The sequence below is a fragment of the Baudoinia panamericana genome (genome assembly GCF_000338955.1).
Source record: "Baudoinia panamericana UAMH 10762 unplaced genomic scaffold BAUCOscaffold_15, whole genome shotgun sequence".
Classification (NCBI taxonomy): domain Eukaryota; kingdom Fungi; phylum Ascomycota; class Dothideomycetes; order Mycosphaerellales; family Teratosphaeriaceae; genus Baudoinia; species Baudoinia panamericana.
The window spans coordinates 719,643-741,765 of record NW_006911271.1 but is presented as its reverse complement, the minus strand read 5'-3'; the positions used below and the strand labels follow the sequence as shown (position 1 = coordinate 741,765).

General features: G+C 56.7%; 10 protein-coding genes across 10 annotated transcripts; 6 read left to right on the top strand and 4 right to left on the bottom strand.

Annotated features, from left to right (window-relative positions):
- Positions 1-130: 130 nt before the first annotated feature.
- Positions 131-2,788, bottom strand: BAUCODRAFT_127305 (uncharacterized protein; the record flags this gene model as incomplete). Its single annotated transcript, XM_007683548.1, has 2 exons — positions 131-2,691; positions 2,740-2,788. The coding sequence occupies 2 exons, from the start codon at positions 2,786-2,788 to the stop codon at positions 131-133; spliced, it is 2,610 nt and encodes an 869-aa protein (XP_007681738.1).
- A 426-nt stretch (positions 2,789-3,214) lies between these two features.
- BAUCODRAFT_127304 (uncharacterized protein) lies at positions 3,215-4,148 on the top strand (the record flags this gene model as incomplete). Its single annotated transcript, XM_007683547.1, has 2 exons — positions 3,215-3,309; positions 3,359-4,148. The coding sequence occupies 2 exons, from the start codon at positions 3,215-3,217 to the stop codon at positions 4,146-4,148; spliced, it is 885 nt and encodes a 294-aa protein (XP_007681737.1).
- Positions 4,149-4,187: 39 nt separating this feature from the next.
- On the bottom strand, positions 4,188-7,193 carry BAUCODRAFT_127303 (uncharacterized protein; the record flags this gene model as incomplete). Its single annotated transcript, XM_007683546.1, has 2 exons — positions 4,188-7,018; positions 7,073-7,193. The coding sequence occupies 2 exons, from the start codon at positions 7,191-7,193 to the stop codon at positions 4,188-4,190; spliced, it is 2,952 nt and encodes a 983-aa protein (XP_007681736.1).
- Positions 7,194-7,393: 200 nt separating this feature from the next.
- BAUCODRAFT_326863 (uncharacterized protein) lies at positions 7,394-8,603 on the top strand. Its single transcript, XM_007683545.1, has 2 exons — positions 7,394-7,575; positions 7,686-8,603. The coding sequence occupies exon 2, from the start codon at positions 7,703-7,705 to the stop codon at positions 8,366-8,368; it is 666 nt and encodes a 221-aa protein (XP_007681735.1). The 5' UTR covers positions 7,394-7,575; positions 7,686-7,702; the 3' UTR covers positions 8,369-8,603.
- Positions 8,604-8,838: 235 nt separating this feature from the next.
- On the top strand, positions 8,839-12,499 carry BAUCODRAFT_127302 (uncharacterized protein; the record flags this gene model as incomplete). Its single annotated transcript, XM_007683544.1, has 2 exons — positions 8,839-11,562; positions 11,615-12,499. 2 exons carry the CDS (start codon positions 8,839-8,841, stop codon positions 12,497-12,499), a joined length of 3,609 nt encoding a protein of 1,202 aa, XP_007681734.1.
- A 736-nt stretch (positions 12,500-13,235) lies between these two features.
- BAUCODRAFT_80460 (uncharacterized protein) lies at positions 13,236-13,496 on the bottom strand (the record flags this gene model as incomplete). The annotated part of the gene is made up of 1 exon (XM_007683336.1): positions 13,236-13,496. A coding segment is annotated over one exon (261 nt), but the record flags the coding sequence as incomplete, so codon positions are not given.
- Positions 13,497-13,938: 442 nt separating this feature from the next.
- On the top strand, positions 13,939-14,697 carry BAUCODRAFT_54618 (uncharacterized protein; the record flags this gene model as incomplete). Its single annotated transcript, XM_007683268.1, has 2 exons — positions 13,939-14,173; positions 14,330-14,697. Coding segments are annotated over 2 exons (603 nt in total), but the record flags the coding sequence as incomplete, so codon positions are not given.
- A 180-nt stretch (positions 14,698-14,877) lies between these two features.
- On the top strand, positions 14,878-15,397 carry BAUCODRAFT_39567 (uncharacterized protein). The gene has a single exon (XM_007683230.1). It carries the CDS (start codon positions 15,102-15,104, stop codon positions 15,288-15,290), a length of 189 nt encoding a protein of 62 aa, XP_007681420.1. The 5' UTR covers positions 14,878-15,101; the 3' UTR covers positions 15,291-15,397.
- A 51-nt stretch (positions 15,398-15,448) lies between these two features.
- BAUCODRAFT_39566 (uncharacterized protein) lies at positions 15,449-17,234 on the bottom strand. The gene has a single exon (XM_007683229.1). The coding sequence runs from the start codon at positions 17,009-17,011 to the stop codon at positions 15,584-15,586; it is 1,428 nt and encodes a 475-aa protein (XP_007681419.1). The 5' UTR covers positions 17,012-17,234; the 3' UTR covers positions 15,449-15,583.
- Positions 17,235-18,017: 783 nt separating this feature from the next.
- Positions 18,018-22,060, top strand: BAUCODRAFT_80004 (uncharacterized protein; the record flags this gene model as incomplete). Its single annotated transcript, XM_007683300.1, has 4 exons — positions 18,018-18,966; positions 19,027-19,139; positions 19,194-21,329; positions 21,446-22,060. The coding sequence occupies 4 exons, from the start codon at positions 18,018-18,020 to the stop codon at positions 22,058-22,060; spliced, it is 3,813 nt and encodes a 1,270-aa protein (XP_007681490.1).
- Positions 22,061-22,123: the final 63 nt, after the last annotated feature.

Sequence of the window (22,123 nt, the reverse complement as noted above, 5' to 3'; positions counted from 1 at the left end):
ATCACTCTGCGCTTAATCCTCTTTATTCAGATGAGCATTTACTGTGAACGTCCACAACTCAGCATTAGTGCTCCTCGTAGCATGACTACACCCGGCACAGGAATACCGGATGACGAAGGATCAAGCCACTTTATTTTGACAGACATCTGCCCTCTTCTTCCAAGCGGCTGGGCAGACTCAGAACGATTTCCGGTAGCGCAACTCGTGCTCCGATAACGACGCAAAGTGTGCATGCGCAATCATCATCAGAAGTCCTCGTCCCCCATGTCTTGGTCTTCATCACCGGCTTCAATGAAAACCAAGCGAGTACCTTCTCCAGCCGTTTGCCAGATCTATTAAAGACAATCAGCATCAAGTGTTCATGGGTGGATTCGCTGGCTACGAGGCTTACATCAAGATCCGCATACTCATCCAAACAAGCTTCCAGTTGCTGCACCGTGAATCCTTTCGCCAGAACTCGCTCCCTTACCCTGCGCATGTCTAGCTCACCGCGGCCTTCGCCAGTCGCAGCGGCACCGCTGTCGCGCATACCTCGGATGAGGTTGAAGATCTTGGTGCTGGGGGATTGATCACCTCTGCGGTCTCTGTTATCGTCGTACAAACTGGCTTTGCTGACCTCGATGAGTCTTAAGGCCTCATCAACATCATCGGTGATCACTTCATCCGCAAAGCGCAATCTTGCCAGAGCTTGCGAGATACGTAGAATGCCGAGCAGGGTTCGCGGAGACGTATACGTGAAGGTCTTCTTGCCGGCTTCGTCGCGCTTTTGCTGCTGGCGCAGCCGGACGTACGCGCCAACAAGGTAGTCTGAGACTTGCTTTGTCACCACCGGCCGGAAAGAGCGTGCTCGAGCGACCCATTGTCGGACTTCATTGGGGCTAAATATGTGGCCAGCGCCCTGCGGTTCAGGATGCTTGTTGTGGATGTGCACGTGGGTAACGTGCCTGGCAAGCTCTTCATCCGTCTCCCGAGACGGAGTATCGAGGATCAGAAAAAGAATATCAAATCTGCTCAGGAGCGCTGCCGGCAAGTTTATATTTTCAACGGGTGAAATTCGAGGGTTGTATCGGCCATAGAGCGGGTTTGCTGCCGCCAGGATTGACGTTCGAGCATTGAGCGTCGTCGTAATTCCGGCCTTGGAGATGGAGATGGTCTGCTGCTCCATCACTTCGTGGATTGCAGTGCGGTCACTGTCGTCCATCTTGTCAAACTCATCAATGCAGCAGGTGCCGTTGTCTGCAAGCACAAGCGCACCGCCTTCCAGCACCATCTCATCTGTCACCGGGTCGCGCATAACAGCAGCTGTCAGACCCACACCACTGCTACCGCGGCCGGTAGTATAGACACCTCGAGGCGCAACCTTCGTGATGTACTTGAGCAACTGCGACTTGGCCACACCGGGATCGCCCATCAAGCAGACATTTATATCGCCACGGATGCGCATGCCATCACCCATCTCCTTGAATACGCCACCAATGAGCTGCAGTAAAAGCGCCTTCTTTACGTCCAGATGGCCGAAGATTTCTGGCGCGATTGATCGACTCAGATACTCATACAGCTGCCCCGACTGCTCTAGCTCCGTCATGCGCAGGATAGTGGAAGGCGCAAGAATCATGCTATCATAGGCTTTCTTGTGCTGGTTCACATACTGCGCCTCTAGGTAAGTGTCCGTGAGCAGCCCAGCTTTAATCGCTTTGAAGCCGGTGTATGGGGTAGGCATGAAGATGCCAGCAATATCCACAACATCACCCGGGTTGATCTGTCGTGCAAGTGCTCCATTACAATGGATTGTAAGCTGCCGTGGAATATGTCCAACCGGGACCTGATCAGCCATCTCCTGGATTTTGACTTCTTGAAACGGCAAGAATTTCGAAGCTCTTGTCGACAGGAAGAGTTGGCCTTTGGCGTTGTTCTTCATGCAGTCGTCGGATGTACATTCTACCAGTGGCGTAAATTGCCTGGTAGTTACAGGTTGAAAAATTTCGTGTCCGCAACGATCGCAAGAGTAAGCGTTGACTTGCACGGAGGGCTTCACATCGGAGACTCTCGTTGTGATGCCACGGACAGTGATTAGATGGCCAAGATGTTCGCCTCGCACCTGTCGCACAGCCAGCGCTTTGCTGCCTTTCTCGCTGCTTGATCCGGATGGCGTAATGGGCTTGAAGTTCAGCGTATACCGCCGCGTGAGCTCTGGTGGAAAGATCGATTCCGGTAGCCCGCCTTCGATGTTACCCTCCATTTGCTGGCGCACAGTCTCGTTTCGTTTTGACCGTTGTGTCATGATAATGTCTATCACGTCGTCCTTAAAGTTGGGCTCCGTGTTGGGTGATGGCATGACCTTGTCAACAGCTCTTGATAGCACCTCTATATAATGATGGCAGTTCCGCACGATTGACGACACCAGATTTAGCGATAATGCGGTATCGTCGTCAAGGCTCTTCTCGTAGAGCTCGAGGTCGTCCAGATCGATCAACACCTGCGACTTGACACGATCTGCAACATCTTGAAGCATGTTCATGTACTTGGTCTTTGGTCGGCTTGCTCGCGTCCGTGTTCGCGTGCCATCGCCGTCTCCTACGTCGTCCATGAAGTCGTATTCTTCGCTGTCGCCGTCAAGATGTAGATCGTCAAGCGCAGCCTCTGTCTCCGATGTCGACGACTTAAAGTTGCGTAGAAAGTCCTCGAAAGCAGCTTATCGGTGTCAGCGTATCGGCTGTGCCCCGATAGAAGCCTACTTACCCTGCTGCTCGACATAGTCCGCGAGCGCCTTCTGCTGAAGAAGCGCCATTGCGCACTATGCTGCTGTCCTCGATACCGGTGTGCAGATGGAAGCTGTTGTGAAGCACTATCTGCGATCAAGCGGTTCAATGCGCGAAACTAGGTGATACCTCTTCGGTTGCTGAAGCAAGAGAAGATATAGAAATGTGGATGGTCCAGGAAGCAGAGGGACAGAAGCAGTGGGAGCGGAAGACGCGCCTCGTGTTCTAGCGCGCTATGTGCCGGAATTTCTTCGGCAGCCGTTCTTGGTCAGTGCGCACTTCAGATATGGCCGCCACTCATCGATGGAACACGCAACCAGAGCGAAGGTATTATCACTGCAACTCGTATCTCTTTGCACCAGATCTTCCACCTGAAGAGTAGGAGTCTAATGCTCCAGCTTGACAGCATGTCGTAGGACGCATCGCTGTCACTGCCGTAGTTCTTCGCCTTGATGATGGCGGCTTCGTTGTGGGCATGGGCTAGATACCCACTATACCTGAGCAGCAGCCTTGCAGCTCTCGCTGGCGGTGGCTTGTACTACTATCAGAAGTATGCCAATCTCCTTCCAAGAATTTATCTTATTAATGAGTGGCGACAGTGAGATCATATACCCTCGAAATCTGCCCCCAGGCGCACGCACAGAGGTACCTCGGCCACCGGCATTTGGCATTGAGAGCTACGAGGAGCTCATGCTACCTACCCCGGACGGCGAGACCATCAGTGCATTTCTCGTGAAGCCAAGTAATCAGGCGAAAGCACGGGCGGTTACAATCATCTCTTTCCACGGCAACGCTGGTAATGCGGGCCATCGCTTGCCAATTGCTAAAGTGTTGTCAAACGATTTGTCATGTACTACACTTATGGTAGAGTACCGGGGTTACGGTCTGTCGACAGGCTCTCCTAACGAGAAGGGGCTTGCTATCGACGCTCAAACGGCGCTGGACTATGTGCGCCAACGCAACGACCTGAAAGGCAACAAGATCGTTGTCTACGGGCAGAGCCTTGGAGGCGCTGTTAGCATAGACTTGGTGGCCAAGAACAAGGGCACCGGCGACATCAAGGGACTCATCCTCGAGAACACCTTTTTGAGCATAGCCAAAATGATTCCCAGTGTGATGCCTGCTGCTCGCTATCTCACACCGCTGTGTCATGAGTACTGGAGAAGCGAAGATATGATTCCGCAGATTACGGATGTGCCCATTTTGTTCCTCAGCGGTTTGCGCGATGAGATTGTGCCGCCAGCTCATATGAAACAGCTTTTCAGGCTGGCCAAATCGCCCACCCTTGTCTGGAAGGAGCTGCCGCACGGTGATCACAATACAACGGTTGCCGAATCTGGCTACTTCTACTTCATCGAGGACTTCATACGGAAGCACGTCAGTCCATGAGCCGGATGTGGCGAAGCCACACGGTCCTCTGGATACTCTCTACACTACAATGCATCCAACTCCATACATGGCGCGCTCGACGTCCCGCTTCACAAGGTACCAATCCGCTCTGCGTTCGGCGAACTCATAGACCTCTTCCGCCGGAAAGATGCCATGATACCGCTGCGTGTCCGCGATGATAGTGGCCAACTCTTTGGCTTGCACGGCGGTACTGGAGCCTCTGTTGGACAACACACTAGCGCGCTTGCCTTGCGCGTTGGCGCTGAAGTATGCGGCCGGCGGGTCGATGTGGACCAGATATATCTGGCCAAGCTCGCGCAGGGCATGATAGTACGGCAGTAACGGTTTCTGCCGTAGGGTGGCAACGAAGGCGCTGTAGTGGTTGATGTCACTGATCAGCTTGATCGCGCCGTCAACGCTGATGCGCTGGCGCTTGAAGTGCTTGCATAACGCTCCGAAAAGGCGCAAGCCGACTTCTTGCATGAAGACATCGAGCATGTTCTTGTCCGTGTTGCCAACCAGCATGCTAGTGTGGCTGCTAATCATATCAACCACTTGTCTTGCCGTCGTCGTGGGCCCGATGTCCATGACACCAGGACCATTCTTCTCAGCCTTGTCAGTGCCAGGATTGAAGTCGATGGCTTGTTGGGTGCTTGCGCAAATATACTCAACTTCATCCATAAGCACGTCAATGCCCTCATTCAAACCTGCTGCGACGCGTTCATCAAGCATCTGTTCGAAGCGCTTCTTCTCTTTGACCGCAGGATCGAGGAAGTCGTCGCGATCACTTAGCTTTGTCGCTACCAGCTCTTGAGCGTAGAAGACGTCAACCATCTGCTGAATAAGATCCCCGACATTAACCAGCTCCAGAAACGTAACAAGAGGTTCCACGCCAACCGCATGCGCCTCACCACTATCACCGTTCGCAACCTTCGATCTCAGGGCTCTGACATCCCGCGGGTTATAGCTACCGAGATGCGAAACAGCCTTGTCGAAACCAGTCTTGATGTGGCGATCGCCCAGGATGTAGAGCAGAGTTACGAAGATGGTCTCACATTGCTCTCTAGCTTCCTCGCCCCATTTGCCACCCATTCGCACCATGTTCGCCGCTCGTTCAAGCGAAGCTTTGGCGAAGTGGGTTATGTTGAGCGCGACTTCAATGCTGAACAGGCTCTTGATGCCCTCGAGTCTGGAGTTCATTATTGCTGCTTTTGCGGCCAACTCGGTAGTGGGAGCCTCGCCAGCCGGCACCGGCGTTGAAGAGCGGTTCGGCGTGTTCGAGTCGGCAACGGTCGGCGTTCGTGATCTCGAATAAGCAGTATCTATGGAGTCAAGGTCGGGCGCATTTGGATTGGCGATGCTCTGTGCTGGCTTGGCGGCCGCAAAAGGCGACGACAACGGGAACGCTGGCAGGACGGTTACAGGCATCATGATCACCTTCCTGAATGACGACAGGAAGTCTCGCTTGGCTGCCTGTCGGTTGATGTTTGACATGAAGAACGCGTCGCTCGATGCTTCCTGCTCTGACTGCTCCCTCTCCCACTGTCTGACATCTGCCTCCGACTTGGACCGGAAGACGGCGAGCTCTTCGGCAAGGTAGAGATCGATATGCTTTTCGTAACAACGTGTCACGGTTGTCTTCGCGGCGTCTCTGAAATCTGAGGGCGAGGCCTCGGTAGGCTGCAGAGAGGCTACGAAGCGTAAAGCTTGCTCGAACGTGCCCGAAACTGCTTTGACGTATGTTTCGACGCCATGAACATGTGCTTCATCGAAGAGAGCGGTGAGGTAATCTGCAACGATGTCTTCACACAAGCGTGACAGGAAAGGTGTAAGCACGTCCACAGACGGCGGGAAGACCCGGTCAATGATGGCTGCTTGCTCTACCATCATTCCTGCAAGCCGCTCGAAGAAAGTTTGTGACGCATTCAGATCGACGTGGCCCGGCGCTACCGACTCCAAACAGTCCAGCGGATTCCCAGCTCGCACATTGTGTGCCATGATGGGATGATTTGAGATGAAAGCGTCGACTCCGGCCATGCCGCCGTTCATCGTCACCAGAACGTGCGCATAGCGGTGCATTCTGTCGTCTATGTCACCAGCCGCATAGCCTTGCTCGAACTCACGAAGGACCGCATTTTCGAAAACAGCAATCATGCTGTCGAGCCTTTGCTCCCGCTGGTGCCACCCTTGAGCGACATCACCCTGAGCGAAACGCTTGAGGTTGGATAAGATTTGTGCTTGCTGCTCCGGATCACGGTAGGTACGGAATATGATTGCGTCTGAATGCGACTTGACTCGTGTAAGATCCGAATATAAAGGCCCAAGCGCGCCGTATATCTTGCTGAACTCTTGCCTCGCGCGGCCGCGGACGGAACGAAAGGTAGCGAACACGGTCAATGCAGTGTTTGGATTCCATGTGCTCGCATTTAGTTGCGGATTCAGTGAGATCGTTAGGTCGTCAAAACCGTCCGCAATCGTTCGCTTGCGCGTCAACGTCGGACTCTGAGCCTTCTCGAGTGATTGTCGATACCTATCCTCTTCGAGTCCCGCGTCGAAAATCGTAACACTACCAGCGTGTCTCCTTGGACCTCCACCAGCTGTGCCATTTATGCTGCCGGGTAGATTGGCACCAGTTCGCCTCGCCTCCTCAACTTCCCTTGCTCTCTGTGCCTCCGCCTTTCGCTTCATAGCCTCTTCGAAGCGCTGGCGAGCTTCGTTCTCGTTCCAGAGACCCATCTGCTTGAGCTTTTGTACCCATCGCGAATCATCGTACACCATTTCCTGCAGCCTGCGAGACACTTGGGCGAAGTGTAGCAAATCAGGTACGGGCAGGTAGTCCAGGATCGTTGCTATGAGTTCGGCTGGTAACACTGGCTTTGAAGCAACAATCTGCGTCGCCCGCAACGAAGTGAGAGCGTTGTCACCGCTGCCATTGACCTGGACTCTGCGGATCTGGGAAAGGTTGCGAGATGCTCGTTGGCTCGCATGATTGCTTGTTGCTCGTTGGCTTGCATGGCTGCTCAATGGAGTGGAGCGGCCGCTCATGTCGCCTTTGTATTGTGTCAACGTATTCGGTCCAGTCTCATCTCCATAATGAGAGCTCACAGAGTCTCGTGTCGCTTCAAGAAGGTTACTGCCTTACTCTACGACCATCGCCCTGCAACCTGCAGACCCTCACCACAACCGACCTTCTCCGCAGCTCCGAGGCTATCTCTTCACTGCTTGACTCTTACCAACGTTATATATCAACCACGAAGAACACCTTGAAACCATCTGCGAGGGGAAGTTATGGTGCGGCCTAGGTGCGATTGGTGCCCAAGCATAGCCTTGGTCCATGCGCTAGCATATGCATGCGGCCAGCCATTCCATCATCGTACAAGACCAAGGCACGTAATGGAGGTTGTACATCGAAACTGATATAGGCTTGGTAAGTTGGCAATCCTCTTCATAGGTCCAAGTTCCACTTCGCGTACGGGCACCCGATATTCATATATTATTGCATTGCATCTCACAGCGAACATACATTCCACTGCGCAGAGGGGAGTCCAAACAAGATGTGCTTGATCAAAGTCAAAGAAGAGGAAGACTATTCGGTGCCGGCAAGGGTGAAGCGAGTTACAAGAGTGCAACGCTACGAGGAGCCTCCGCCACGGATGTACGAAAGACATTACGTAGAGGAGCGCCGACCCGCCAACTACGCTCCCCCTCCACCGCGCTCAGAGCGAGCTCCTTCAACGCATCCGCCACCCGCTACATCGACAGTCGCTCCCTCAACGCATGTGGGGACGGTCAGATCTAGGGGTACTTCTCGCGCCACGTCAGTCCGCGCACCCCGCTCTCACTACGTTGAGGTCGAAGACGCCGACGAGACGTCTTCGAGTAGCTCCAGCAGCGTGAGCGAAGATGTGCGTTCTAGAGCGACCTCGCACCGCACGCACAAGTCGTCGCGAACGAAAGCAACATCAGTAGCCCCGCCTGCAAGCGAATATAGTGTACATGAGCGTGAGCGAGAGATCCGACGAGAGCGAGGCTACTCGAGGCCAAGGGAGGAGTACGAGACGTACCGTTATGTCGACGCGCCGCCAGGGTCTAGACGAAGTCATAGCAGAGTTGGCAGTGGCAGTCAAGATGCCAGAGCGAGTCGGGACAGCTACAGGCGAGAGACAAAGATTGTGATAGAGGATGACAACAGTCGGCGCAGACTGGACTACCGGCGGTAATCATGAGGTAGAGTGTGGGTTAGCGAAGAGTTTATAGTACGGCATGGATGCATTCATGGCGATCGCGGCTCGGTCATCGTTCGCATTAGCGAGCGCATTGTGGGTTTATGTTGGTATGTAATTGCAGCGGTTTAGCGATCTTTTGTGGAAGCGAAGCATTACGACGAATCAATCAGATTACCAACTCCATCTTCTGCCATCTTGGGTACTTCACTCGTGTTCAAGTGTACAATTGGACGATGTGAGAGGATCGGCATGTGAATAGATACTGTGGCGCATTATGCATGCTGACTTTCAGCCTTCCACACCAGTACTGAAACATGAACAAGAACACATCTCTCTAAAGGCTTGACGTATCGGACTGTAGCTTTATTTATACACCTACAATCCCCGACTCGTGCATATCCGAACGATGATACTACGAAGTGCTTGTTGAGCCGGCCAAGGGATCGACATGCAGTCTGGACAATATGAAACTCTTCATCCGGGAGCAACCTCGTGCGATTGCACTTGCGACGGACACGCATGTGCTAATACTCCGACATAGTCCGTCTGTCACGGGTGGTATTGCCCGTGGTAATAGTTCAACTACATCCATTGCGGAAGGCGGCGCGCCACGATGCATTGTAGAATTCTCACCATGGGAAGGCCAGGACATGAGCGAGTACCGTTCGCTTACCTCGCAAAAGGTTCAGGGCACGCTAGGACTCGTTACAATCAACGGTGACATTTTCCTGTGCATTGTGAATGGCAGCTCGCATGCAGCGACCGTACGGCCCGGGGAGACAGTACAGCGCATCTTGAGCGTAGAGTTCCACTGTCTGAACAAGTCGGACTATGACCACTTGCTAAATGACCAGATCAACCCGTTCCCGACCGACAGTCTGGATGCGGATGGACATGACCATGGCGGGCACAAAGAGCCTACAATCGAACACCCTTGCCTGGCGCTCAAGAAGCTGCTCAGCGGCGGCAGCTTCTACTATAGCGCAGACTTTGACTTGACCAAGCGACTTCAGGACCGCCACACTGAAGCGAGCACGGTCGCTATTGAGAGCCTTGACGCTGGCTTTCTGTGGAATACGTATATGATCCAGCCGCTTGTGGACTTCCGATCTAGACTCTCGGACAGGGAGAAGGAAGCTTTGGACCAGTCGAAGATTCTAACCTCTGCAATACGTGGTTTCGCTTCTACGATTACAGTACCCGCATCTTCGTCGCCAGCCCGAAGTAGGTCTCAAGGCTTCCCGAGCAACATGACGCTGATCTCTCGGCTGTCATGCAGACGCGCCGGGACACGCTTCAATGCTCGTGGAATCGACGACGACGGAAACGTGGCTAATTTCGTGGAGACCGAGACGATCTTTTGCACAGACAGGCTCTGCTTCTCATACGTGCAGTGCCGTGGCAGCGTGCCTATCTTCTGGGAGCAGTCAAGCGGTTTGCCCGGTCAGCAGAAGATCACGATCACACGCTCTATGGAAGCAACACAGCCGGCTTTCGACAAGCACTTCGAGATGCTGTCGACAACGTACGGGGATGTCTTTGTTGTCAACCTACTCAGCGACGAGAAATCGAGCGAGCTGCAGATTACGCAGCGCTACCTTGACCACATCAAGTGGAGTCCGCTCAATACAGAGGCCAAGTCAGGAGGAGACGCCGAATCGTCAGAGCATGTCCACTTGAAGCACATCAATTACGACTTCCACGCGCAGACTCGAGGCCCAAACGGATACGAAGCCGCAAGTGGGATCAGGCGTTGGATCGAGCCTGCTGCGGTGGCTTTCGAGTACTTTCTTACTGAGGAGACGCAGGAGACCATACAGAAAGATGGGCGTAAAGTTTCCATTGTCGGTCAAAACGTCGTCCTGAGCCAGGCCGGCGTCTTTCGAACTAATTGCCTGGACTGCCTCGACCGCACGAACCTTGTCCAAACGATCGTCTCACAGATGGCCATTGAGATCTTCCTCAACCAGCAAGGCGAGCGGAGCCCGACGTCTGATTTCTGGGCGAGGCATGGCACGCTTTGGGCAGACTGCGGTGATGCACTCTCGAAGATCTACGCCGGTACTGGAGCGCTGAAGTCATCATTCACGCGGTCTGGTAAGATGTCTATTGCCGGGGCGCTGGCTGACGTCCGGAAGTCTGCTCAGAGACTGTATATCAACAACTTCGAGGACAAAGGCCGCCAGAACACTATCGACATGCTGTTGGGTCGCTTGATCGGACAAATGCCCGTTCATCTGTACGATCCAATCAACGACTGGGTTACGGCTGAGCTCACGCGACGCTCGGAGGAGTATTCGACTGACGAGCAGATTACGATCTTCGTAGGCACGTTCAATCTGAACGGCAAGTCGTACGGGCCGGAAGACGACTTATCACTCTGGCTTTGTCCGAAGACGGAGGACTCACTGAAATCCCCAGAGATCGTGGCCATCGCTTTTCAAGAGATAGTAGAGCTTGACGTACAGCAGATCATGGCCACGGATCCGCACCGGCTAAAAGCTTGGGAAAGCACAGTGCGTGAGACGTTGAACGAGAACGCTCGTCGCCTTGGCTCAGACGAGTATGTCATGCTTCGCGGAGGTCAACTCGTCGGTGCGTCGTTGTCAGTCTTCGTGAAAGCCAGCGTTCTGCCGTTTATCAAGAACGTCGAAGGCGCCGTGAAGAAGACCGGCATGAGTGGTATGGCTGGCAACAAAGGTGCTGTAGCCATACGCTTGGAGTACGCCGACACTGCGATCTGCTTGGTGACGGCGCATCTCGCTGCCGGGTTCGCCAATTATGAAGAGCGGAACCAGGACTACCGGACGATCTCCAATGGCTTACGCTTCCAGCGCGATAGGAGCATCGAAGACCATAAGACCATCATCTGGTTCGGTGACTTCAATTACCGCATCGGCATGGAGAACGAACGCGCAAGGTATCTGATCAAGAAGGGTGATCTCGGCACGCTGTACGAGAACGACCAGCTGAATCTGCAGATGGTGCACGGGAAAACCTTTCCTTTCTACACGGAGAAGACACCGACCTTCATGCCGACATACAAGTACAACCTGGGGTCCGACGAATACGATACCTCGGAGAAAGCGCGCATACCGGCCTGGTGTGACCGCATCGTGACAAGAGGTGACAATCTGCGGCAACTCTACTACGATACTGCGCCTCTACGCTTCTCCGACCATCGACCGGTAAGTGCTTGACATTCTGTGTACGGCGAAGTTGCTGACCGGTTTCCGCTAGGTATATGGTATCTTCCACTGCACGGTGAGCGTGACAAACCAGGCAAAGAAGGACAAAATCAGCGCCGAACTGTACGAAAGGAGGCGAGCCGTCGTCGGCACGCATATTGCATCCCAAGGCCACGAAAGCGACGACGAGTCGCTACTCGGCTACGACTCGGTGGAGCCAGGCTTACCGCCCGCCAGCTCCGACAAGCGGAAGTGGTGGCTCGACAACGGCATGCCCGCACGCTCGTCCGTCAAGCCGCCCAGGAGCGACTTTGTACCGAACCCTGCGCGGCCGTCAAACCCGTTCACGCCTACCTCCGAGCCGGATTGGGTCAGGGTAGATACACCGAATTCCCCTCCCTCAGGAGCAGCATCAGTGGCTAGTACTTCTTCGCGCGTCAGCCGGATAGAGAGCGGTTCTGTGCCTAGGAAGCCGGCACCGCCGCCCACGTCTGGAGACGGTGCGCCTGCCAAGCCGCCGAGGCCTCTGCCGCAAGTGGATGGCGCCGCTGACGATGGAAGAGCACCGCAACACGTTTATTTGAAGCAGACGCTGAGGAAGCCCGCGCCACCTAGACCCAACAAACCCAATCTTCTCCGTTCGGAGAGCGCGCAGTCGACCGCTTCAACCCCTTCAATGCAATCCACGACGGAGTCGAGAAGAGTCGTCAGTAAGGAGATGGCGCCGCCACCTGCGCTGCCGTCACGAGTGCAGGGAGAGCAGACGGCAAGAACTATGGCGCCGCAGGCTCCTCCGCCTAGGACGACGTTAAGGAAGCCTACGCCCGCGGCTGAGTCGAGTCCGGCGTTACCGCCGAGGAGGACGGACCACGCGCTGATGGATGAAGGGGGCGGTGGGCAGGAGTTAAAGGAGTGGGTGCCGTTGAAGCCGCAGTAGAACTTACGAATGCTACGGAAAATGATGGTGATGCTGTTGAGGACGTCCGTACCTCTATTCACAGCTCTAGTTTACACGTTTCTCAACCGATTCGGCTTATTGCTCAGCCTCTCAGGAAGTGACAGTCCTATAGGATAAATGATGCTCACCGTTCCTTTGATTGAGCCTGGTTGTACCTCGACAAAACGTCGTAACAAGTTTCGTACAGATCCACTCATTCGAGAGTTTCAGGGAAGTAGCTTCGAGACTTCTGGCGTCGTACTCATTAGTGGATGATTTGGGTGAGCCAAAAAATCACACAACGCATAAACTTCTTCTGTAACCCCTTTCCCTTTTGCACTGCACCACTCCGCCACCACTTGACCTGTGCTGGCGTGGCATCTCTCGCGCTCGCAACGCAGGGTTCTGATTTGTGAAAAGCGAGGCAGTGTACGCAGCTAGGCGTTCGCTCCGCCTCCGCCTGAAGCTTTGATGATGCCGGTCATGATCATTTCACGGACCCCCCATGCGTCTGGAGTCGACCTTCCACGACCAAACCGCTACCCCGGACTCTCCATCCGCAGGTCGACAGCTTGTGTGTAAAGGCCAGTGCCAGCATCACGTAGACGATACCAGCGGCCGAGATGCTCTTTTTCACCCTCCATGACACTTAACCGTCGCATGCCCACGGGTCAATCCACCCTGCATCATCCGTTCCGCTGGTATGACAAGGCCATTTCCTTCGCCCCCCATCCGCTCAATGACTCAACGTATTCCTCCCCTTAGCCCTCCTCCGCTTCAACACCATCCTGCCCGTCCGACTGCGCAGTCGGGCGAGAAAGCCATGCCGCCGCTTCCGAACGCGGTGGGAGGGGTTGAAGGTGTCGCGTTTTGCGCCGCGGACTTGCAGTAGTGATGTGAGGAGAGAGCTGAGAGGCTGAAAGCTCGAAGGAGACGGAGTGTCTGCGCTAATGGGTGATGGTGCTGTTGATGGTTGTGCGCGGAAGGTTGGGCGGATGAGTGGGGTGGAGAGTGTGAGTAGAGATCTGTGAGTAGGTCAGGAAGCGGTTCTGGTTCTTGGGTGGTGTTTGCAAGATGCGGGTGTGGAGGCTGATACCTTTGCTGCCGTAATCTGGTGAGGGAATGTGCTGCGTTGCGTGCCGCGGGATGTCTCGAGGTGTTGAGGAGTTGCGCAGTCTGAGCCGGCGCTCGCAGGCAGCGTAGACAGATCATCTTGATTGATGTACACGGTAGCGTATGTGGACGAAGTAGGTGGACGAAATATGGACAGCAAGTTTCTAGGGTAGCACAGCGCAACTTCCTAATGGAGTAGACATGGTCCGAGCTCATGAATTTCCACCGTCCCTCCTCCACCATCACCATTCACTCGCTCTAACCGACCACCTCACCCACCAAATCCAGACCCATTCACAACCATGGTCCCCCGTCCGCCCACTTACCCCCCAACCCACCACCACCCCTCCAAACGCCGCCGTCTCTCTCCCACCACCACCTCGGACCACCTCTCCACCTTCCTCTCCCTCACCGAAACCCAACCACACCTCCACCCGGATGCCCAACTCTCGCGCGAAGGAATACGTTTCCCCACCCATACTGGCTCGAAAGGCGGACTCGCACTACACCATCTCCGACGAATATTGGCGGGGTTGCGAGGGGAGAGTCTCGTGGCGGAGAGTTACGAGGAATTGGAGGCGGAGTTCGGGATCGCTTTACCCGCGAGCGAAGATACGAGGGTGGACGAGTCGATTGAAGGGCGGCATCTTACTGCCAACGAAGGGTCGGAGTTGGGGGTTGGGACGGGTAAGAAGAGAAGAAGAGACAAAAGCGTAGACGATGTCGAACGATGGACCGACGACATCGGCTCTGAAGCCGCGTTTGGCGAGCGCACACAAGCTGGCGCGAAGGGCACTGTGGCAGGAGGGGAGGGAGATTGGCAGGAGCGAGAGGGGTACGAGCTCGAGCAACGACCACTGGAAGGCGACGTGGGCGATCGGGACGGTGCGCCGGTGGTCCGGCAGAATGGGGCACCGCCTGCTGTGCCGCACGTCACGGACGAGCAGGCTGACGGGGACGAGCGAGCGCAAGCAGTTATGGAAGCGAAGAGAAGGGGAGGGAAGGGGAAAGGGTTGACGGAATCGGAGAAGCTTGCCCGTCGCGCGGCGAAGAAGGAACGGCGGAGGGCGGAGAAGCGGCAGAAGGGGGATCGGAAGGGGGAGGCGAAGGGGTAGAATGACTTCGCCTGTGTGACGTGCAGCAAATGGTTCGGATTATGGACACATGGCCAAGATGGCGAAGAGGGCGCAGACAGAGACGGAAGCGGAATGAGTCATCCGTCGCACAATCAGACGAGGGGCGCGGAAGGCGCAGGAGAAGCTGAAGATGGATCGGCGGAAGAAAGGGTGGAATACCGGGTGGATTCCCGGTCCGTCTGTGAGGAATGGGTTTGCAGCGCTCGATGCGGTGACGGAGATGCCTTGATGTGCACGATGGGGACGTACGAGGGTGCGAAGGGTGTTACTTGACGGAGGACGCTTCTTGAGCGCGTGAAGGCTTGACTTGGGTGTGCTATGCGATATGCGAGATGCGAGATGCGATATTCAATATGCGATATGCGAGATGCGAGATGCGCTATGCATTATGCGATGCGGCAGTATTCAATATGCGATATGCGACATGCGACATGCGATATGCGCTATGCAGTATGCAGTATGCTATATGCAGTATGCAGTATGCAATATCCCTACCAAACCGGCCGTATGAGGGCCATGTTGATGGGGGTATTTTGGGATAGGCATGACTGTGCTATGAGCACGAGCACGAGCACGAGCACGAGCACAAGTCCGAGCTCGGATAAATTGCATTGGCCTGCATGATAGGTCAGGTCAGGTCAGGTCCGGTCTGTTCAGGTCAGGCCGTGCCAATACCACGAGGCCAGGAGATTGCACTTACCAAGCACCCGGATACGTAAAAGTACGGTGTCTCTGGTGGTCCCGTTTACGGAACGGCCATGGTGTGCCGCAATCTCCTCTCTCTTGTGCCAGAGCATTCCGCGCAATCGGCAGAAAACCATTCATACCCTCCATCTCAAAGCTCCTTATCCTTCGTATCCACCACGACACCCCCACCATTCGCCTTCCCCTCCCCATCCCCCGTATCTTTCTTCTCATCATCGTCTCCACCCACCTTCCTCTCCCCCCTCCACCCAATCGCCTTCAACCTCTCCGTCAGAATGGGATGACTATAATGATACGTCGAGTACATCCAATCCGCATCCATGGCGCTCAAATTCTGAATCTGCAGCTTGATCAGACTCGCCGCCAACTCACTCGCATACCCCTGCTGGTAGGAGAAGGCGTCCGCTTCGAACTCCATGTGGCGCGTCCAGACGTTCATCAACAACTTGATGACGGCGTCGGTGGGGGAGAGGACTCCGTTGAAGAGGATGAAGCCGATGATGATGGGTCGGCCGGTTTGGGCGGTGCCGAAGCCGAAGGCGGAGTAGAGACTGGTGTTGCGGATGAAGATGGAGAATAGGGTGAAGATGACGAGTAGTTGGGAGGCGGAGATGAGGAGTAAGCGGGTGGTGTGGCCCATTTTCCAGTGACCCAGTTCGTGGGCCAGGATGGCTTCGACTTCGCCCACGCTGCTCTTGTCGATGAGCGTGTCGTAGATGACGATCTTCTTCTTCCACGGCAGGCCGGTGAAGTAGGCGTTGGAGTGGGCGGAGCGCTTGGAGCCGTCGATGACTTGCAGTTCCGCGAGGGGGAATTGGAGTTTGGCGGCCAGGCCTTCGACGCGCTCTTTCAGCGTGCCCGGGGGGAGCGGGGTGAGTTTGTTGAAGAGGGGCACGATGAGGATGGGATAGATGGTTATGGCGCCCAGTTGGACGGCCAAGGTGAAGAGCCAGATGTAGAGGAAGAAGACGTCGCCGGTCTTTTGGATGATGTAGAGGAATGCCGCTCCGAGCGGGATGCCGAAGGCGAGGGAGAGGGCTTGGCCTTTGAGCAGGTCGGTGAGCCAGAGTCGGAGGGTTTGCTTGTTGAAGCCGTACGCTTGCTCGAGGTGGAAGTGGTAGTAGTAGCTGAAGGGTAAGCTGAGCAGCGTTTCGGCGAGGGAGTAGGTGAAGGCGAAGAGGAGACTGTGCGCGATTTCGCCTCGCAGCGGGAAGTTGGAGCGCAGAAGCCATGTGCCCGTCATCGCCCAGAGTCGGGCGTAGAGGTTGTATTGGATGACGGAGAGGCTCTTGCATTGCCCCCACACCCCGGAGACGATGCTGTATTTCGCTTTCGCGCGGCCGTAGGCTTGCGATTTGTCGTAAGTCTTTTGGTCGATCTCGTGGCGGAGTTGGAGGGGGATGGCGGTGCGTTGTAGGACTTTGTATTGCCGCCAGCCGAGGTAGACTTCCAGGGCGAACTCGCCGACGGCGAAGGTGAGGATGAGGCGTTTCCAGGGGATGGAGGGGTTGTCGAGGGTGGAGGCGGCGGAGGCGATCAGGCGGCGGAGGAGGTCCATGGTCGCGTCCGTCTATACCCGTAGTACTGGACTGGGACGGTGGGGGTTGGAGGGGCGGGAGTGGGTAGGCGACGTATTGTTTTAGACGCACGAGAGCAATGGCGTCGCTACTTCCCTTTCCGGACGCGCTAGGCCCCGCATATGCCAGACTGTCCTGAGGCAAGAGCGGAGGGGGAAGACGTGTGAAACAAGTTTCAGAAAGCCCATAGTGCCTACCTTTTCTACTCTGCAAGAGAGACTACGCCCAAACTGGACAGTAAAGTGCTTCACTCCTGCCATATTTGCCCATCACACCTTCCGGCTTCTACAGTATCATGTGACATGTCCGCCGGCGTAGATGCCCGCCAAAAGGATAGACTCGGCACATGGGTTTGCGGGCCGTTGCTGGCGGTTACAGCGCTGCCGAGTGCCAATCAGCGGGTGAAGAGTAGCTTGGGCGCATCCAGCCCAGCCCACGTCACTCACGAAAGGTGGAAGAGCAGCGCTACTTCAGCGCGGGAATTGGTGATGGGGACAGTAGGCCTTGGCCGCGTCTGGGAAGGGCATGTAGGTACTCCTCGCTCTGTATGTCCTCTCACTCTTCCACTCCCACGTCACGACCACGTTTTGGAAATGCGACGAGGGTGACATAAGCCTCAGCCTGGTATATCCCTGCCACCATCCCGTTTCACATCTCGCGGATCGACAGGCGTGCATTCTAGCGAGACCCTGATTGAGCTGGAGCGTCTGAAGCAGCCGAAGTAGCTGTAGCGGTTGTAGTAGTTGGAGCAGCTGTAGCGGCTGTAGTACCACCAACACCTCAATCAAGGACGCGCACGGACAACTGCCCACCATGGCGCACCAGCACGAAGAGCTCTTCCTCGACGACACCTCCACCCCGATCGTAGACAACGAGACCCCGGGTCCCCTGCGCATCAACAAGCAAAGTGTACACCCCGGCGAGCGCGCGGAACAACCAAGGCAGCAATGGGCGCAATACCGAGTCCCACCCTCCAGCGCCGCGGCGATGTACGGTGCGCCCACCAGTCCCCCACCAACAGGTCCTCTCCCATATCCAGATCAGGCGAGATATAGCTTCCAACCCGCTCCAGCACCAGTCAAGGCAGGCTCAAGTCGGTCTAACACACCGCAGCAGGCCGCCGAGGAGGGGCGAGCGCCGGGTCCGCCGGGCGCGAGGAGGCAGAGTATGGCTGGGTCGGATACATCCTCCGGTGCTGGTGGAGGTGGTGCGAGACGAGCACGCTTTGACGCCGCGGATCCGCATAGGCCTACGGTGGGCGGGTATGGCCAATCGCCTCCTCCGCAGCAGAGCAAGTTGGCCGAACGGAGAGGCACGCCGGCGAAGAACATCTTCCCACCGGACTCACCTGGCGGCCCGGAGCCGCCACACAAGAGCGACGACGAGGACGAGCATGACGAAGGTGGTACCCTCTTCTCCATACCCGTGCTGGGCAGGACGAAGACGGGCGCGCCTGCTACGCCGGCCGAGCAGCCGGATTATCAACACTACTACCCTCCACCCTTGACGTCGGGTACGGGTGCGCCCGCGGCGAGTACGAGTCAAGGCACGCCCGCGGATGGACGGATGCACATCCCGGATCCGGCAGGTATCAATCGCCTGAGCAGTACAGCGTCCAATGCCACCACGCGCGCGAGCAGAGGAAGCCCGCCGCCGCCGGAGACACCGATTGATCCCTCCCCTATGACTAATGTGGGTTTGACGGGCATTGAGGCGCGGTATGCAGCTTCTGGAATCCCGGGCACCGACACGCTCAACGAGATGCAAGCTCAGAGCGCCGCGGCGGCTGCACGGAGAGCGGAGTATCAACAACGCCAACCGCAACCGCAACCGCAGCGGCAAGCGACACCGACCCAACGACAAGGGACGCCAACCCAACGGCAAGCTACACCGACCCAACGACACACCACCCCACTCGCTCAGCCACAGCCTCAAGGTCCACTCCTGCCACAGACTTATCATCAAGTCCAACCACAGCCTGAAGCGCAAGCTCAAGCTCAACCTGGCGCCCGCTGGAGCCCCACCGAACGCCCCGGCTCCACCCCACACAACGCCCACCCACCCGTCGCATTCCACGGCGTGGAAGAAGTGCGCTCATCAGGCGCCGAGGTGCCGTCTCAAGCTCCGGCGCGGAGACAGCGGCAAGGAAGCCAATCCAGCCAGTCCTCACAACGAGCCACCTATCCTCGTCCACCCCAGCCCTCCGCCGCAGCGATCGAAGAAGGCGTGGCGCATCTGGGCGTACATGAAGAGCCTCCACCTGCTTACAGTCCGCCTGCGCCGGGGAGCGTGCATAGTCCGTATCCGAACGAGAAGGGGTTGAGGCATGATAATGTGCTTGGCGGCGATGGTGTGGTGGGAGGCGCAGGGGCGCAAGACCCGAAGTTGACGCAAGCGCAAGATCCGAATTTGCGTCAGCATCCGGCGTTTGCGAGTAACGTGCAGCAACTCGATGGCGCACCCTCTTCTTCCTCCTCCTCCTCCACGCCACACCCCGCCCTAGCCGCGCAACCAAACGGCACCAGCACACCCCACGGCATGCACCCCCTCAATATCGCGCAAGCGAACCAACAACAGAACATCTCTCCCGGACCCGCCTCCCCGCCTCCCTTACCAGAAGGCTGGATCGCCCACCTCGACGCCAACTCGGGCCAATACTACTACATCCACCTGCCCACCCAAAGCACGCAATGGGAATTCCCCAAAGGTCCCACCCCCTTGAACCTGCAAGAACCGCTCAGCCCTGTCGGCGGCGGCGGCGCAGCAGGCAACCCCTTCGCCCACTCCCACTCCCTCGCCTCACCCGTCGGATCAGTGTTTAAGCAACCCCTCGCCTCCCCCGGCTTTGCCAACCACGGCCATCCGGTCCCGCAATCCGCGACGTTTGATCCGCGGAATAGCATGCTCTCCATGACGTCTCTGTCCTCCCCAACCGCTACAGCAGGGTTTTCCGGTCCGCCGCCGAGTGCGGGAGTGGATATGTATAAAGTCGCCCCTACTAATGGCGTGTATTTTGGTCCGTACCTGCGGTATACGAACCTTGATCTCGAGCGTGGACTATGGTTGGGAAGTATCATGCTCATCACCGATGCCGCGCAGCCGCCCACGATACACATCCACCAATCCCTTGACCTGAGTCCGAACCCGAGACAACTCAAAGCACATCCCATCCACTCTCATCAGCGATGGATCTTCTACCGCTACGACGTCGACCTACGCATGGAGGAGTCCGGGCCGGCGAAGTGGACGTACGCCATCACGTCCCACCTGGGCTGCACCCGCTACGAATTCCTCGTAGCCGGCCGCTGGGAGCACAACTGGCGTTTCGTCGCCCACAGCGGCAACGACTTCGCCCTCAACGTCTCCGCCAACGAACGCTCGCGCCTCGGCGGGGTTGGGTTGATGTGGCGCGACGTCCTGCTCAAACACGGCGAGTGCGGCGGCTTTCACGTGCAGATCGGTCTCGGAGGGCAGATCTACGCGGATCGCTTGTGGAAGGACGTCCCCGCTTTGCGGCAGTGGACTCAGATGAGTGGGAAGGAGAATCGGAAGAATTTCCCTTGGAGTCCGAAGTTGGACGAGGATGTGAGTCATGCGTATTTCCACTACTATACGTCTCATTTCGACCAGCCGGCCATCCGGGAGGCCTTCGCGCAGATCCCGCATATTTGCTGTTTGGACGATCATGAGATCTTCGACGGGTTTGGATCGTACCCGGAGTATATGCAAGCGTCGCATGTGTTCAAGGGACTGGGGCGGTTGGGGACGGAGATGTACCTGTTGTTCCAACATCACACCACGCATGAGATTCTGCGGGCGGTGGGGAACGACATCGACCTCTTCACCATCACCGGCACGGGCTGGCATTTCGTCAAATACCTCGGGCCCGGCGTCGTGGTCGTGGGGCCCGATACGCGGAGTGAGAGGAGTACGAATCAAGTCCTCGCCGGACCGACCTATCAGGGCCTTTTCCCCAAAATCGCCATGCTGCCGCCCAGCGTCCAACACGCGCTTTGGCTGCTCCCCGTGCCGCTCGTGTACCCGCGCTTGGAGGCGGTGGAGCAGGTGGCGCAGGTGGCGGAGAGGGGGAAGAAGATGGTTACGGGCGGGTTTAATATGCTGGGGAAGGTTGCGGGCGGGGTGGCGGGGGTGGTCGGGGCGAAGGGGGTGGTGCAGGGCGGGTTTGAGGGGGTGAAGAGGGCGGTGGGGAAGAGTGGGTTGATGAGTAGTGTGCTCAGTCCGTTTGGGGAGGTGGAGGTGTTGGATGAGTTGCGGGACTTGTGGACGCATGAGAGTAAAGTACGCCTCTCTCTCTCTCTCTCTCTTTCTTTCCTCCTCACAAATCTTGGGGAACAGACGATACGGACGTGCGTGTATGTGTGTGTGTGCGTGCTGACGTTTGTCGTGCAAAACAGGACCTGGAACGGACCTACATCATCCGCACGCTCCAAGGCATCGCCCACAACAAATCCCTCCGCATGACCTTCCTCTCCGGCAGCGTCAACACCTGCGGCGCCGGCCTGCTCCACGACCCGGCCCACCCGCGCGACCACAAAACCATGTACCAACTCATCACCTCCTCCATCGTCAACGCGCCGACCCCCTCCTACGTCCTGAAACTCCTCAACAACGCCTCCTCCTCCTCCTCCGCCGCCAACAACAAAGCCTACTACATCCCCGCCAACGGCCACCGGTCCGCGCCCGGCGCCGTGACGGACACAAAGGAGGATATGATGGAGATTTTCGCCGCGGATGTCGATGGCCGGCCGCGGGAGATGAGGCGGTTGATGGGGAGGCGGAATTATCTGGCGTGTGTGGTTTTCGATCCGGAGGCGGTGCAGGGGTCTTTTCACGGGCAGGAGGTGGGAGGGGAGAAGGGGCACGGACACGGACAGGGGCAGGGGCTGGGGAGGTTGAGTTTGGCGGCGGATTTCATGGTGCAAGGGGCGGGGGATGCGGGGGCGGGGTTTGCGGCGACGCCGTTGAAGTATGGGCCGGTTATTGTGCCTAGTTTGGAGTATGGGCGGTGATTTGGGGGGTGCTTATTATGCGGTTGCGGTGGGATTGCATTAGCGTAGGGCGAGGTCGGGGGT

Coding starts and splice junctions, on each gene's coding strand:
- BAUCODRAFT_39566 (XM_007683229.1), bottom strand. CDS start 17,011: ATGGACCTCCTCCGCCGCCTGATCGCCTCCGCCGCCTCCACCCTCGAC.
- BAUCODRAFT_326863 (XM_007683545.1), top strand. CDS start 7,703: ATGTGCTTGATCAAAGTCAAAGAAGAGGAAGACTATTCGGTGCCGGCA.
- BAUCODRAFT_39567 (XM_007683230.1), top strand. CDS start 15,102: ATGCGATATGCGAGATGCGAGATGCGCTATGCATTATGCGATGCGGCA.